This window comes from Sturnus vulgaris, chromosome 13 (assembly GCF_052056855.1).
Source record: "Sturnus vulgaris isolate bStuVul1 chromosome 13, bStuVul1.hap1, whole genome shotgun sequence".
Taxonomy (NCBI): Eukaryota; Metazoa; Chordata; class Aves; order Passeriformes; family Sturnidae; genus Sturnus; species Sturnus vulgaris.
The window spans coordinates 4,127,181-4,139,588 of record NC_142255.1 but is presented as its reverse complement, the minus strand read 5'-3'; the positions used below and the strand labels follow the sequence as shown (position 1 = coordinate 4,139,588).

Sequence of the window (12,408 nt, the reverse complement as noted above, 5' to 3'; positions counted from 1 at the left end):
GAACTGTAGTATCAAGTTTTTGGTTTATTTTATTGACTAGACATGTACAACTTTTCGAAGTCATAGAAAGAATACTGTGATTCATTAGAAAATCCCAATAACAGTTAGCTCACCAAGACACTTGATACTTTTAAAGAGATGCTGATACATAACCTGAGATATTATTTAGTAAAATAAGACATATGTAAGATTTTGTTTTAATATTTTCTCATGAGTAAAAACAAAATCCATTTTTACCACCCATTTAGAAAGACATGGATTTCAAAAACTAATTAAACCCTTTTCTTTATTACAAGAAAACAATTATTTAATGCCAGGATTTAATACTAACAATATGGATGGGTTTGCTGTACTAGTGGCTAGATACCATTCACACCTCTTAGTGTAGTTCCATGATTTAAACTGCCTATATGCCAGTTGCCTTCTCTATACTGAATGTTTTCAGTGCTTTGCAAAGGACCTTTTTTTACAGAAATCTCAGTTTAGAATACCAAGTGCAGTCTTGAGATCAAATTAGCAGAAGGGAAAATCCATGTGTTCCAGAGAAACAGCTGAACATAGTGAGGAACTTTACATTTTTATTTATCACCATATTACCCGAGATGGGGAAGGGACTACAGCAACACTGAAAGCAAACGAGCCATTTAAAATCTTCTCTAGCTTTTGCAACCCTTGCAGTTATGGTAGCTGCAGTAAGAAAATACACAAAATGCATTCCTAAAGCAGTTTCTGACACTATATGCATTACACTGCTGTAGTTTATGATTAGCAAGGGCAAGGATGCAAGAAGTCCAAGGTTTTTACTGTTTAAATGTAAAATTATAAAAATAGAGCTTGGTTGTCTGCAAACTTACAGGAAAAACTTGCACTTCAGATCATTTATTGAAAAAAAGATTCCAGCAGATTAGTCAGCAGTAGCATGTAATTTGTACAAAATCAATCATAATTACATTGTTGTTGTAACAGGCATTCTTAAACAGGTAAGGCTTTCAGGAACACAGATCCAAAACTCACATGCTGAACTGTTCAGTGTTGCTTTCTTCTAAATGAACAGCCTGCAAAGAAATCACGTGAGTATAGGTATGAATAATCCTTAAATTGTCTGAGTGCCTTGAAAAATTGTCCATCCAATGTAAGTAGAAAAAGTCATAGATTAAATTTAAACTTCATGTACCACAAGAGGTGAAGATTTAGCAATGTAAGTCTTCTCTAGCTCAACCTGAACAACATGGCTGTCAGGCAATTCATCTTAAAATACGATTAAGGTGTACTATTTATTTTATTCCAGATGTCTTTTAAAATTTCAGTCTACTGATCCATCTTTTAGTGATACAAACCCCAAACTAACACAGCTGCTGTGTGTGTTGTTACCGTTTCAACTGCTCAACAGCTTTACTTCAGGTATTCTCACATTTACCACCCCTGTGTAGTAGCACATTATATAAGCACTGCTACATGTAATTTGTATACATGTTTACCTTTTGCCCTTTAAACAAGAAATTAATAAAATCTGGATTAGTTTTTATATCTTTTAAATCCTAAAGTATTTCCAGTGCTTTTCATATACCCCAGACATTGGGCTGCACTCAAAGATACCAGTGTTATGCCAGTTATCTGTATATACATTACCTGTGGTTATTCGTTCCCTTATAATTTATATGAAACAAATTTTCTTTGAGCCAGGGAACTGCTTTACAGTTTAAAAACAAACAGGCAAGCCATTACTGACTAGCAGTGGCACAGAATTACTTTAGCTTGGCAAAGATACCCTACTCCTTTGATGGTGCTTTTTAACACTTTAAACATAGCTCAGAATTAAACAGCAGTATTCATTATATAAGCTGAAGGGAATGACAACTCACCTAAAATGAAGTGTGTTTGATGTAGGTGTTTAGCTGCCTGGCATATGTGTATAGCCATTTAAAAACAAAGAATCTGAAGAAAAATTCACAATTCTGGGCCTATTAACAATGTTTCTACTAGCCAACTCTAAGTAATTTGCAAAATCAGTATTCCAGTATCAGTTTCCAAAATCAAAGCTAAAATATTTGCAGGCTATAAAATGCATTTATGTAAGGGGCATATTTAGGTTGTGTAGCATTGCCCTTACCTTCTGTAAGCCTGGCTTTGCCCCCAGTTGGCTGACACAGGACAGTTGAGCACCCTACACACAGAACTACAGTCTGAGCATGGCTGAAGACAGTGGTGATCTTGTAGCATCCTGAAAAACAGCATCATGAAACTTTCCACTGGGTACTTCTAGCATTGTTTTTTTATTGTGTTAATTGAATCAGGTACTCCAAATACATTTGTCCAACATGCATCTGTATTTCACTACACAACACACCAAGCCAAACAAAGCAAACCATTGTTGTGTTCTGAAGTGGTTGCCTTTACTCATATGCATAGGAGAGAAAGTTAGGTAACAGAAACTGGTATGACTCCCATATCAAAATTAACTGACCCTGCTGGCTGACAAGCCCTAATTTGCCTATCATGTCTCCTGTAAACACATTCAACAGTTGTAGATTAGCCTTCTCTGCTGAACAGAAGAACCCATGTAGCTAGAGAAATATTTAACTTGTAACAGTGGAAAGTCTGGCAGCTGGGAATATAAATATTGCTGTTCCAATCTGTGTTTGCTTTCTGTTTAATAATTGCTATATGTCAGGTTTGGTTGCATTCTGTAAAACTAACATAATCCTTAAATGGAAAGACTTGCACACAATAACTTCACTAATTCCTTATGCAATGTTTTTGTCTACAACTTATAAATTTTATTATTTAAGAAAGAATGAAATCACTCGTACATGGCTTAAAAATCGGATTTTAACTACTTTTCAATTTTTTCCCCTGAAAAGTATTTTTAATTAGCCAAGAGATATTTTTGGAGGGAGGAAAAAACCTGTAAAGGATTTAATCTGGATGTCGATATACAAAATAAATACGTAAAGGTGAGCAGAATTTACATTTTCAGCACATGTGGATCAGAAAGGTAAGATAGAATATATGGTGTAAGGAGGGTCCTCTGAGGAAAGGTTTGCTTGGTAGTACTATTAGACAGAGTAACAGATCTGTTTAAATCACAAAGAGTAACTGTACAAATCTTTGTGAAAAAAATGCTAACAGCTAAAATTTAATCACAGCAAATTTGGGTTTTCCCCTATTGAATGTGAACTTTCATGTGGATGAGTTTTTAACGTTTGTGTGTTTGGCAGGGAAATGAGCCCAACCTATTTGAGCATCTAGGTAGGAACTTCCAATTCCACTGACCCGGGGACACATAAGGCCATCTGCTATTTTCAATAGCATTGTGCATAGGAGTCTATCATTATTGAAGCTCTCCTGCTTTGTTCTTTATATCCCTCAAAAACAATTAACCCAACAATAATGAAGATAACCAATGACCTATGGGCCTGTGTTGACACTAACTGTATCACCGTGTATGCATTCATGTACACTGGTTTGAAGAAAGTGCAAAAAACCCCAAAAAACCTCAGAGGCTACAGAGTTTACTTTCAAGCTATTTAAATTAATTTACCTCACTTTCAGATAGAATAGAGTGTCTCAGAGCTCCTTAGAAAACTAGGCTACTAAGAAAAAATAGGAGAAGAAAACCTGGGTACATCAACAATTCCCTGCTTCAAAGTCAGGAAGATCACTATTGTAAGTGGTTTCTTACTGCTAGAATCTTCTTATGCTGTAGAAGCTTCTAGGAAGTTCCCACACTGGGCAATATGGATGTAACTGTGCTGAACAAAAAAGCTGTCCACAGGGTAGAGCACATTCCTGTAATGGTGCTAGAAAACCCCATAGTTTAGTTTATAAAGATTATGAACGTCTCTGAGACGAGGTAATGAAGATCTGTGAAAAGCAGACATAGACAACATCTTATAATCCTTGTATATGAACTAGATGGCAGCTTAGCTCTTAACAGCAACATGCAAAAAAGGCAGTTGTGTACGTTTTTACTTTCTATGTATATGTGCAGTATCCCTGCATATATCCTTGACAAAAGTTTTTCAGTTGCTCTTCCAAAACTAACCTACAAAAGGAGGAAAACAATGTTGGGTTCTGTTTGAAACTTGTTCTGTGGATGCTTTAAAGGCATCCATTTAATCTCACTTTTTATACATGCAGATGTGGGGGGGTTGGGTTTTTCCCTACCTGCAAGGGTTTTATAAAGGAAAAAACCCAACTAAAGAAGACCTCGTGTCAAAACCTCCAGAAAAGAAATCTGATTGTTTACATTAACTTTTTCCAAAGATGGAGACCACTTTTACTGTTAAAAAATCCAAAGCAATATACAGACCTTTTTCTAGATAATAGATAAACCAAACTCAGATAAAAAAATAAATAAAAATCAACCTTTATATACAAAATTAGTTTTGTTCCTTCCGTAACGTATGAACATTTTAAATATTTACCTGGACATTTTACATCCATAAAGTAGGAGTTTGGGCTCTGCACAAGACGTTTCTTTTTGTGCTTTCTCTTCTCATCCTCCAAGGAGGGATGCACAAGGTCTTTGGCCAGCTGGGTGGGGCAAGAGGAGAAGCGCACTGCGCCTTACGCGGCCGCGCAGGAGCCGGGCTGGCGGCCCGGGGCTGCCCCGAGCGCGGCCGCAGCCGGGCTGCAGGGCCGGGGGCCAGGCCTCACCCGGGGGCCAGGCCTCACCGGGGGCCAGGCCTCACCCGGGGCCGGACACCGAGGACGGTCGCGTCCGCTCCGCTCCGTTATTACCTCCCCCCAACCCCCGCAAGGTCCCCGCGGTGCCCCAGGACCGGCGGTACCGGGCACGGCTGCAGGAGACCGTAAACAACTCACAGGCATGTCCGCCGCCGGGCCGCCCCTTCCGCGCGCCCGCCGCAGCCGCGCCTGTGCTATGAGGGCTGTGAGGGCTGCGTGAGGGCTGTGTGTGCTGTGAGTGCTGTGAGTGCTGTGTGCGCTGCGTGCTATGTGGGCTGTGTGCCGTGTGCCGTGTGTGCTGTGAGTGCTGTGAGTGCTGTGTGTGCTGTGTTTGCTGTGAGTGCTGTGTTTGCTGTGTTTGCTGTGAGTGCTGTGTTTGCTGTGTTTGCTGCGTGTGCTGTGAGTGCTGTGTGTGCTGTGTGTGCTGTGAGTGCTGTGAGTGCTGTGTGTGCTGTGAGTGCTGTGAGTGCTGTGTGTGCTGTGTGTGCTGTGAGTGCTGTGTGTGCTGTGTGTGCTGTGAGTGCTGTGTGTGCTGTGTTTGCTGCGTGTGCTGTGAGTGCTGTGTTTGCTGTGAGTGCTGTGAGTGCTGTGTGTGCTGTGTGTGCTGTGAGTGCTGTGAGTGCTGTGTGTGCTGTGTTTGCTGCGTGTGCTGTGAGTGCTGTGAGTGCTGTGTTTGCTGTGAGTGCTGTGTTTGCTGTGTTTGCTGTGAGTGCTGTGTGCTGTGAGTGCTGTGAGTGCTGTGTTTGCTGTGAGTGCTGTGTGTGCTGTGTTTGCTGTGAGTGCTGTGTGCTGTGAGTGCTGTGTGCTGTGAGTGCCGCATGTGCCGTGTGTCGGGGGCGGGACTGTACCCGCTGCAAAACAGCTGCACGTGTGTCTCCGACACGCCAGTGCGTTATACCGGCCTTTCCAGGTCATGAATGCACCGACTTCACACTAGATGCTGACTAAATCATCACTCATATGGCACAGAATGATAGAATTGTTAGAGAAGATCATCTAGGCAAGGTCACCTAGAGCAGGAACGTGTCCAGGTGGATTTGGAATGTCTCCAGAGGGGGAGACTCCACAATCTCCCCGGGCAGCTGTTCCAGTGTTCTGCCACCCTACGCATAAGTTCCTCCTCATGCTGAGATGAAACTTTTTGTGGTTTAGTTTATAGCTATTGCTCCTCATCCCACTGCTGGGCACCGCTGAAAAAAGTCTGGCACAATCCTCTTGGCACTCGCCTTGAAGATATTTATATGCATTAATTAGATCCCCTCTAGTCTTCTCTAGTCTAAACTGTCCCAGCTCATGCTGTCTTTCCTCAGGACAGAGATGCTCCAGAACCCTCATCATCTTTATCGGCCTCTACAGGACCCTCTCCCTGTCTTTCTTATTCTGAGGAACCCAGAACTGAATATGTGTATGTTGTTTCATAGTAAATGATGCATTGCATGAAGTTGTACCTGTGAGCATATTCTTTTGGAGTTTCCCACCCGAGTGAAAAAAGAAAAAGGTAGAAGATTTTTTTGTTAGTTACCATTCATGTGCTTAAATCAATTTAGGGAACTTACGAGACATAAAAGTATTTCAAACAGAGGATTTTTTTTTTTTTTGTAAGAGGCTGAGTGTTTTATCTGTAAGTCAGTAATCACAAATGTAATCTGTTAAATCACGTGTATCCTGGAACATTTAGAAGTGTAGTTCAATAGAAATCCTCCTGGTGGCACAACAGACCTTACAAAAATCACTTGGTATGAAATCTTCCCAAAAGTCCAACGTGAATATGTCAGGACACTGCCTTTCTGAGAGGGAACTGATGCATTTAGCAAAACTTAGTTGAAAAGTTTGCCATGAGCACAAGTGAGGATGTAATTTCACAGAGGCATGTCATTCTGATAATATTCTCAAGGCTGGGCTTGGTTTCTCCAGTGCTGACACTATAACAACTTTCAAAATACTTTCCACTCCAAACTCTTACATTTTTCTGCCAGAATAGCCCCATGTGTTGTAGTGCTCCAAGCCATTACATTGGTTTTCCTCTTCTCACTGTCACAGCCTTGTATCACTGTAATGCTGTGTTAGCATTTTTTCCTTATGTGCTGGTGTGGTGATGACACATAGATAGAGGTATTTTGGAAGTATTTATTGTTGTATCATGGGGAATTTAATAGGAAGGGTTCTGACTCATACTTTCCTCTGCATGCTGTCCTGTGAAGCTAAGAACATAAACCAGTTACCAGCACAGAGTCAGTTCTTGTGTCTTCGCTGTTCCTACCTTCCTGTCCTTTTCAAATGCATGTTATTTATGTGCAAGTAGAATGGAAAGAGGATAATCGCTTAAGGCTTTTTATTTAGTATCTGAAGGAGAATTATGTTTTTCTGTGTTAAATAAAATACCTTCACCATGTATAAAGCACCACTTAAAATAAAATAGAACTTCTGAAGTGCTGCTCTTCTTCACCTCTTCCTCCTAGCTTTCCCTTAGAGGTCTTTCCTGCAAAGAGATTCTGGTGCCTGAGGAAGACTTTAGAGTCACATTAAAAATTGGATTCCGTGGAAGGAAGGGCACACAGGATGATCTGAAAACAGGATGTGTTTTGTTTTGGAGACATTCCTCTGGTTCTCTATTTTGGTTTTGCTTGTAGATTCATTTCCTTTTTGTAACAGCTTGCAGTTCATTGACCTGCTGTATGAGTCAATTCTAATGCGTTACCTTTAATCTTACAATTGAAGCTTTTTATGAAGTGTACTCTTTAGAAAACAGAAATGCAGCACTGAGTTTCAGCATCAGTTAGCAAGGAGAGAAATGCTGTCTGTACAACAGTGCTTTGGCCTACTGAGACACAGATAGATTCGGGTCTGAGAGAACGACTTCCTCATTCCAGCCTTCTCCCAGCAAGCAATGACTTTGATCTCATTTTAGAGAAAAAAACCCAAGCAACTTTATCTGTTTGCTAGAATGACAACAGAAAAATTCCAAAAGCTGATCTGGAAATCTTTTAAAACAACACAATGACAGTTGGGTTTTTTCCTGAGTGAGTGTCAGTCTCACGTGTTTGAAAGTTGAATCCGTGTCTCTGAGGACATTGTGGTGGGTTCCTGCTGGGCTGGGACAGCCTACAAGCCCTCACTGTGATGAGCATCTGCTGCCCCTGGTACTGCTTTTTTCTGCTCCATTTGTGGTCTTCTGCACCTGAATTTGGGTAGCTCCTTAGGATTTGCTATCTGATGCTATCTGATGGCTTTGGGAGGTTTTACTACAGAACCTTGTATAAATTGCCTGTGATCACTGACAGAGTGTGTAGTGACTGATTTGAAAAACCCAAATTCACCCTACCAATATTTATAGTGGTTGTCTAGAATACTAAAATGGGGATGGGTGTCTCTGTAATAGTATTGTTAAGAGCATTTAGATTTCTTTTTGCTAACCACCTTTAAGCTGCACTCAAATAAGTTCACTTCAAGTTGTATGTTTGATCCAGAATGTGGCATGACTGCGGTTTTGCCTATATTGCAGATTTAGTTTTAATTGATTGTAAACTAATGGTGTAAACTGTGGCATTCAATAATTTGGTTTAAATATGTTTGTGTTCAGTTAGTTTAGATTAGCAGTGGAAACTGAAGAAAGTCCACTTTTATCACTACTGTAATAGCAAACTTCGAAATTAATGGATTTTACAGATAAGAATCTTACAGTGTTTTTTCCTTCTGGAATTGAACTCTACATACTTTATGTAATTTTTTTCCCTAATAATGACTTCATTTAACCTCTTCTATATAAAATTCTGCAGTGTATACACATGGGAAATTCATACATTTAGATCACTTTAGTAAAGGATAGTACTGTGCTTTGTACATTAAACCAATGCATTGATCTTAAAACTAGGAGTTAAAAGCTGGACATATCAACCTATCAAATGTAGTAAGACAAAGTGTAGAATGAGCATAGAAGTATCTACCTTCAGTGAAAGACTTATTTATTGGAAACAGGGAATAAGTTACTTTTGTTAAAGGAGTGCCACATGATGGTCATCTGCAGTAATTCCAGAGGCACCTGCCAGAGTTGTTAGAGATATGCATCGAAAATATTATTATATTGGGTAGCAGAGTTCAAAAGCTAAGGAGCAAAGCTCATTTTAATGACTTGTGGTTAGGTGGCATTCAGGGCAGGACTTCCTCATAAGATTACTGTTTGTAGGAATTGGACCTGTTGATTCCAGTTAGTATCAAAATAACAGGATCTTACTTCTACCAACATGTTTTAAATTCTTTTTTTTTTAAACCTTGTACTTAAACAATTAAGATGCAGAATTTTCTACAATTCTGTGTGCATTGAGCAGAAGAGCTTCATTGAAAACAGATTTTCACACAGTTGTCTTTTCACCTAACCAGTCTCACCTTTGAACTAAAGGGGGGAAAAGGATCTTTGAAAGCTAGAAGTAAGGATTTGAGAAATTAAAAATGAGAGTGGGAATGAAGTAGAAATATAATCTGTTTTTTTCTTTAAAATGTAGGTGTTGGTAAACAAGTGTTTTCTGGCTTTTAAAATGTGTATGTAAACATTTTTGAACTTAGTGCATATGAGAAGAGGTAGTCATTACATTTTGCTATTCCTATTAGTTCCTTTCTTAAACTGAGGGCTTTAACAGATGCACTTTACCTACACCCCAGTTACTAAGGGAATTCTGCCATACCTCGATTAGGACTCACCTGTTTATTGGATGAGCTTGAACTATGGTACTGATCTCCTTTTATGACCAGATGACCTGCCTAGTGACCTGCCTGGATTTCTAGTAAAGCCTTTGCCACTGCCTCTCACAGAAGTCTCCTGGAGAAGCTGGCAGCCCATGGCTGGGACAGGTGCACTCTTTGCTGGGTTAAAAGCTATGTTTGGGCCCAGAGAGTGGTGGTGAATGGTGCCACATGCAGCTGGGACCAGTCACCACTAGTGGTATTTCCCAGGGATGAGTACTGGGCTCAGTCCTTTTTGAGGTCTTTATTGATGGTCTGGATGACAGGATGGGGGACACCCTTTAGGAAGTTCATGGATGACACGAAGTTGGACGGGAGTGTTGATCTGCTGGAGGACAAAAAGGCCCTGCAGAGGGATCAGGACAGGCTGGATCTAGGTGCCAAGGCCAATAGTGTGAGATTCAACAAGGCAAATGCTGTGTCCTGTCCTCGAGTCACAACAACCCCCTGCAGCACTACAGGCTGGGGCAGAGGGGCTGGAAAGCTGCCCAGCAGAAAAGAACCTGGGAGTGCCTGTTGACAGTGGCTCAACATGTGCCCAGGTGGGCAAAAAGGCCAATGACACCTGGGCTGTACCAGCAATGGTGTGTCCACCAGGACCAGGGCAGTGACCATCCCCCTGTGCTGGGGGCACATCCCATGGGCTCCTCAATCCAGGAAAGACATTGAAGTGCTGGAGTGAAGGAAAGAAGAACAACAGAGCTGGGAAGGGCCTGGAGCACAGGTCTGATGAAGGAGCTGTGGGGATTTAGCCTGGAGAAAAGCAGGGTCAGGGGTGAACTTAAAGGAGAGTATAGTCGGGTGGGGATCAGGTTCTTCTCCCAGGGAACAAGTGACAGGAGGAGAGGACATGGCCTCAGGCTGCTCCAGGGCAGGTTTAGGTTGGACATCGGGAAGAATTTCTTCACAGAAACAGTGATTAGAATTGGAAGGGGCTGCCCAGGGAGGTGACAGAGTCATTATCCTTGGAAGTATTCAGGAAAGGACTGGAGATGGCACTTTGTGCTCTGGCTTAGTTGACAAGACGGTGTTTGGTCAAAGCTTGGACTCCATGATCTCAAAGCTCTTTTCAAACCTTAATGATTCTGTGATTCTATTCAGGCAAAATGGTCGGGTAGTAATTTAGGGATTGTAAAGGATTTTAAAATTCTGCTTTTTTGAAATGTGCAAAACAGACTCAAACTGTTGCAGTCCCATCTGCTTTTTCACAGTGACAAAAGGTAAACTATAGTTTCAAATCTGTTCTATTTCCTACATGTTCAGTGGTTCTCCCATGCCAGAAAAGAATTGCTGATCTATTTGACTGTAATGCAATATAAACCAAATGTTAACTTTTCTAATTTGTTGCAATAACGAAGACTAAGTTCCAAGGTATCATGGAGGTGTGGCTATTGAACATTAACAGCTTTGATAGTACTCCTCAAAGTTTTACTAACATATTACAAGGTATAAAATTGAATAATTACAGGGGGTTTTTTATATTCTAGAAAATTAAAAATAGCAACTTAATTTTTATATCTTGCTTTTAAAGTCCATGGTTAAGTACACATCTGTCCCTTGAATGTGGCAAACTGGCACTTTTCCAAATCAGAACAGAACACACCATTGCAAAGCCCCTGTGTAATTGAAGAAGGAAGTAATTTGCATTATTTTTCTATAAAAATATTCTTGAGTAACAGATGGCAACTGCAAACATATTGCTTTGGAGACATATGAGAGCCTATGTGTTCCATAAAACTCAAGAGTGAATATTAACCCCAAAATTCTCTCTTCAATGCTGAAATGTGTTTGTGTAGTCATCTTCAGCATGGCCATAATTGCAGTACACAGCAACTCATGTCTCTGAAAGTACAGCTACAGGAAAATATTTCAGAGAGTAGGTTTTCATTTGCAGTTTCTTATAATCTAATTATTCATGTTAGACTGAAATAATGAACCAATTTGGTCTTAATTCTTCGGTGCCAGGTTGCCATTATAATTTATAAACTCAATTATTGTAATAAGTAGTGTAACAACTCATCTTAACATTTAAATAGCCTGACTGCTAATTTTACAGTAAAAAAATGATCCAAGCAGTCATGTTTCCAAATTCTGGCCTGAACTAGGCAGAGGTCCTCAGGTATCTTAAAAAAAAGAGGAAAAAAAAAAAGAACTGACAATTCCCCCTATCCTTGTTTTGCAGCTTTCATTCTTTCATTCTCCTCTATCACATGGTATCCTGGTCTTTCAGAGGTGTCAATCAAACAATTGTTATAAATAAAATTAACAATTTTTTTTTCACTTGAATTACGATGAAGCATATAAATGTATAGATATAAAATTAGATGTTAATCAATTAACTGGAAGTTAGATTAGCATTCGTGACAAGCTCTTACTGAATTCACCTTGTATAGAGTTTTACATCACATCTGTCAATGGATTTTTCATTATTTGCTACAAATGTATCAGCTGGGAATACCACCAAACTGAGGCTCTTAATGGGGAAAATTTGGATAATTAATAACTAGGATCAGAATACCTTTTGCTTTCTCAAGGATTATAATGGCTGAATGATATTTGTTTGGCATGATTCCTCAGTGCACAAATACAGCAGTAGCCAGGCATTAGACTAGCTTAGTGCTATTTCACCCCATCAAGTTGTTATTTAATGTCATGAGGTGATTTTTTGTGTGCTTGCAGGAGACTAACCATGTAAGAGAAAACTTGAATATTCAAAACTAATTTTGTTTGATTCTCTATAGAACTCAACATAAATATTTGCCTAGTTAACACACATACAAAAAAAGAAAAAAAAACAGAAAAAAAAACCAAAGTGAGAAAAGACCTTTTACAGTAGAGTGAGTTATAACCAATAGAAACCTTAATGAATGATTTGGGGAAATATTTTTCCTCTTTTTGTTAAGAAGCGACAGAGAACTGTTCTAGTGATTTATAGTGTTAGAGTGTTCTGTTTATAACTCGTCTGAAGGCTACAATTTTTAA

At 39.9% G+C, this 12,408-nt stretch overlaps 1 protein-coding gene across 1 annotated transcript; it reads right to left on the bottom strand.

The window, feature by feature from the left end:
• Nucleotides 1-4: 4 nt before the first annotated feature.
• Nucleotides 5-5,515, bottom strand: RPS27L (ribosomal protein S27 like). The gene is made up of 4 exons (XM_014879170.2): nt 4,828-5,515; nt 4,428-4,536; nt 2,111-2,221; nt 5-1,055 (listed from the first exon to the last, which is right to left on the bottom strand). Exons 1-4 carry the CDS (start codon nt 4,831-4,833, stop codon nt 1,027-1,029), a joined length of 255 nt encoding a protein of 84 aa, XP_014734656.1. The 5' UTR covers nt 4,834-5,515; the 3' UTR covers nt 5-1,026.
• Nucleotides 5,516-12,408: the final 6,893 nt, after the last annotated feature.

Coding starts and splice junctions, on each gene's coding strand:
- RPS27L (XM_014879170.2), bottom strand. Junction 2,222..4,427: donor TATGGATGTAAAATGTCCAG/GTAAATATTTAA, acceptor GCTGTTTTTCAG/GATGCTACAAGATCACCACT. Junction 1,056..2,110: donor CAAAGCCAGGCTTACAGAAG/GTAAGGGCAATG, acceptor ATTTCTTTGCAG/GCTGTTCATTTAGAAGAAAG.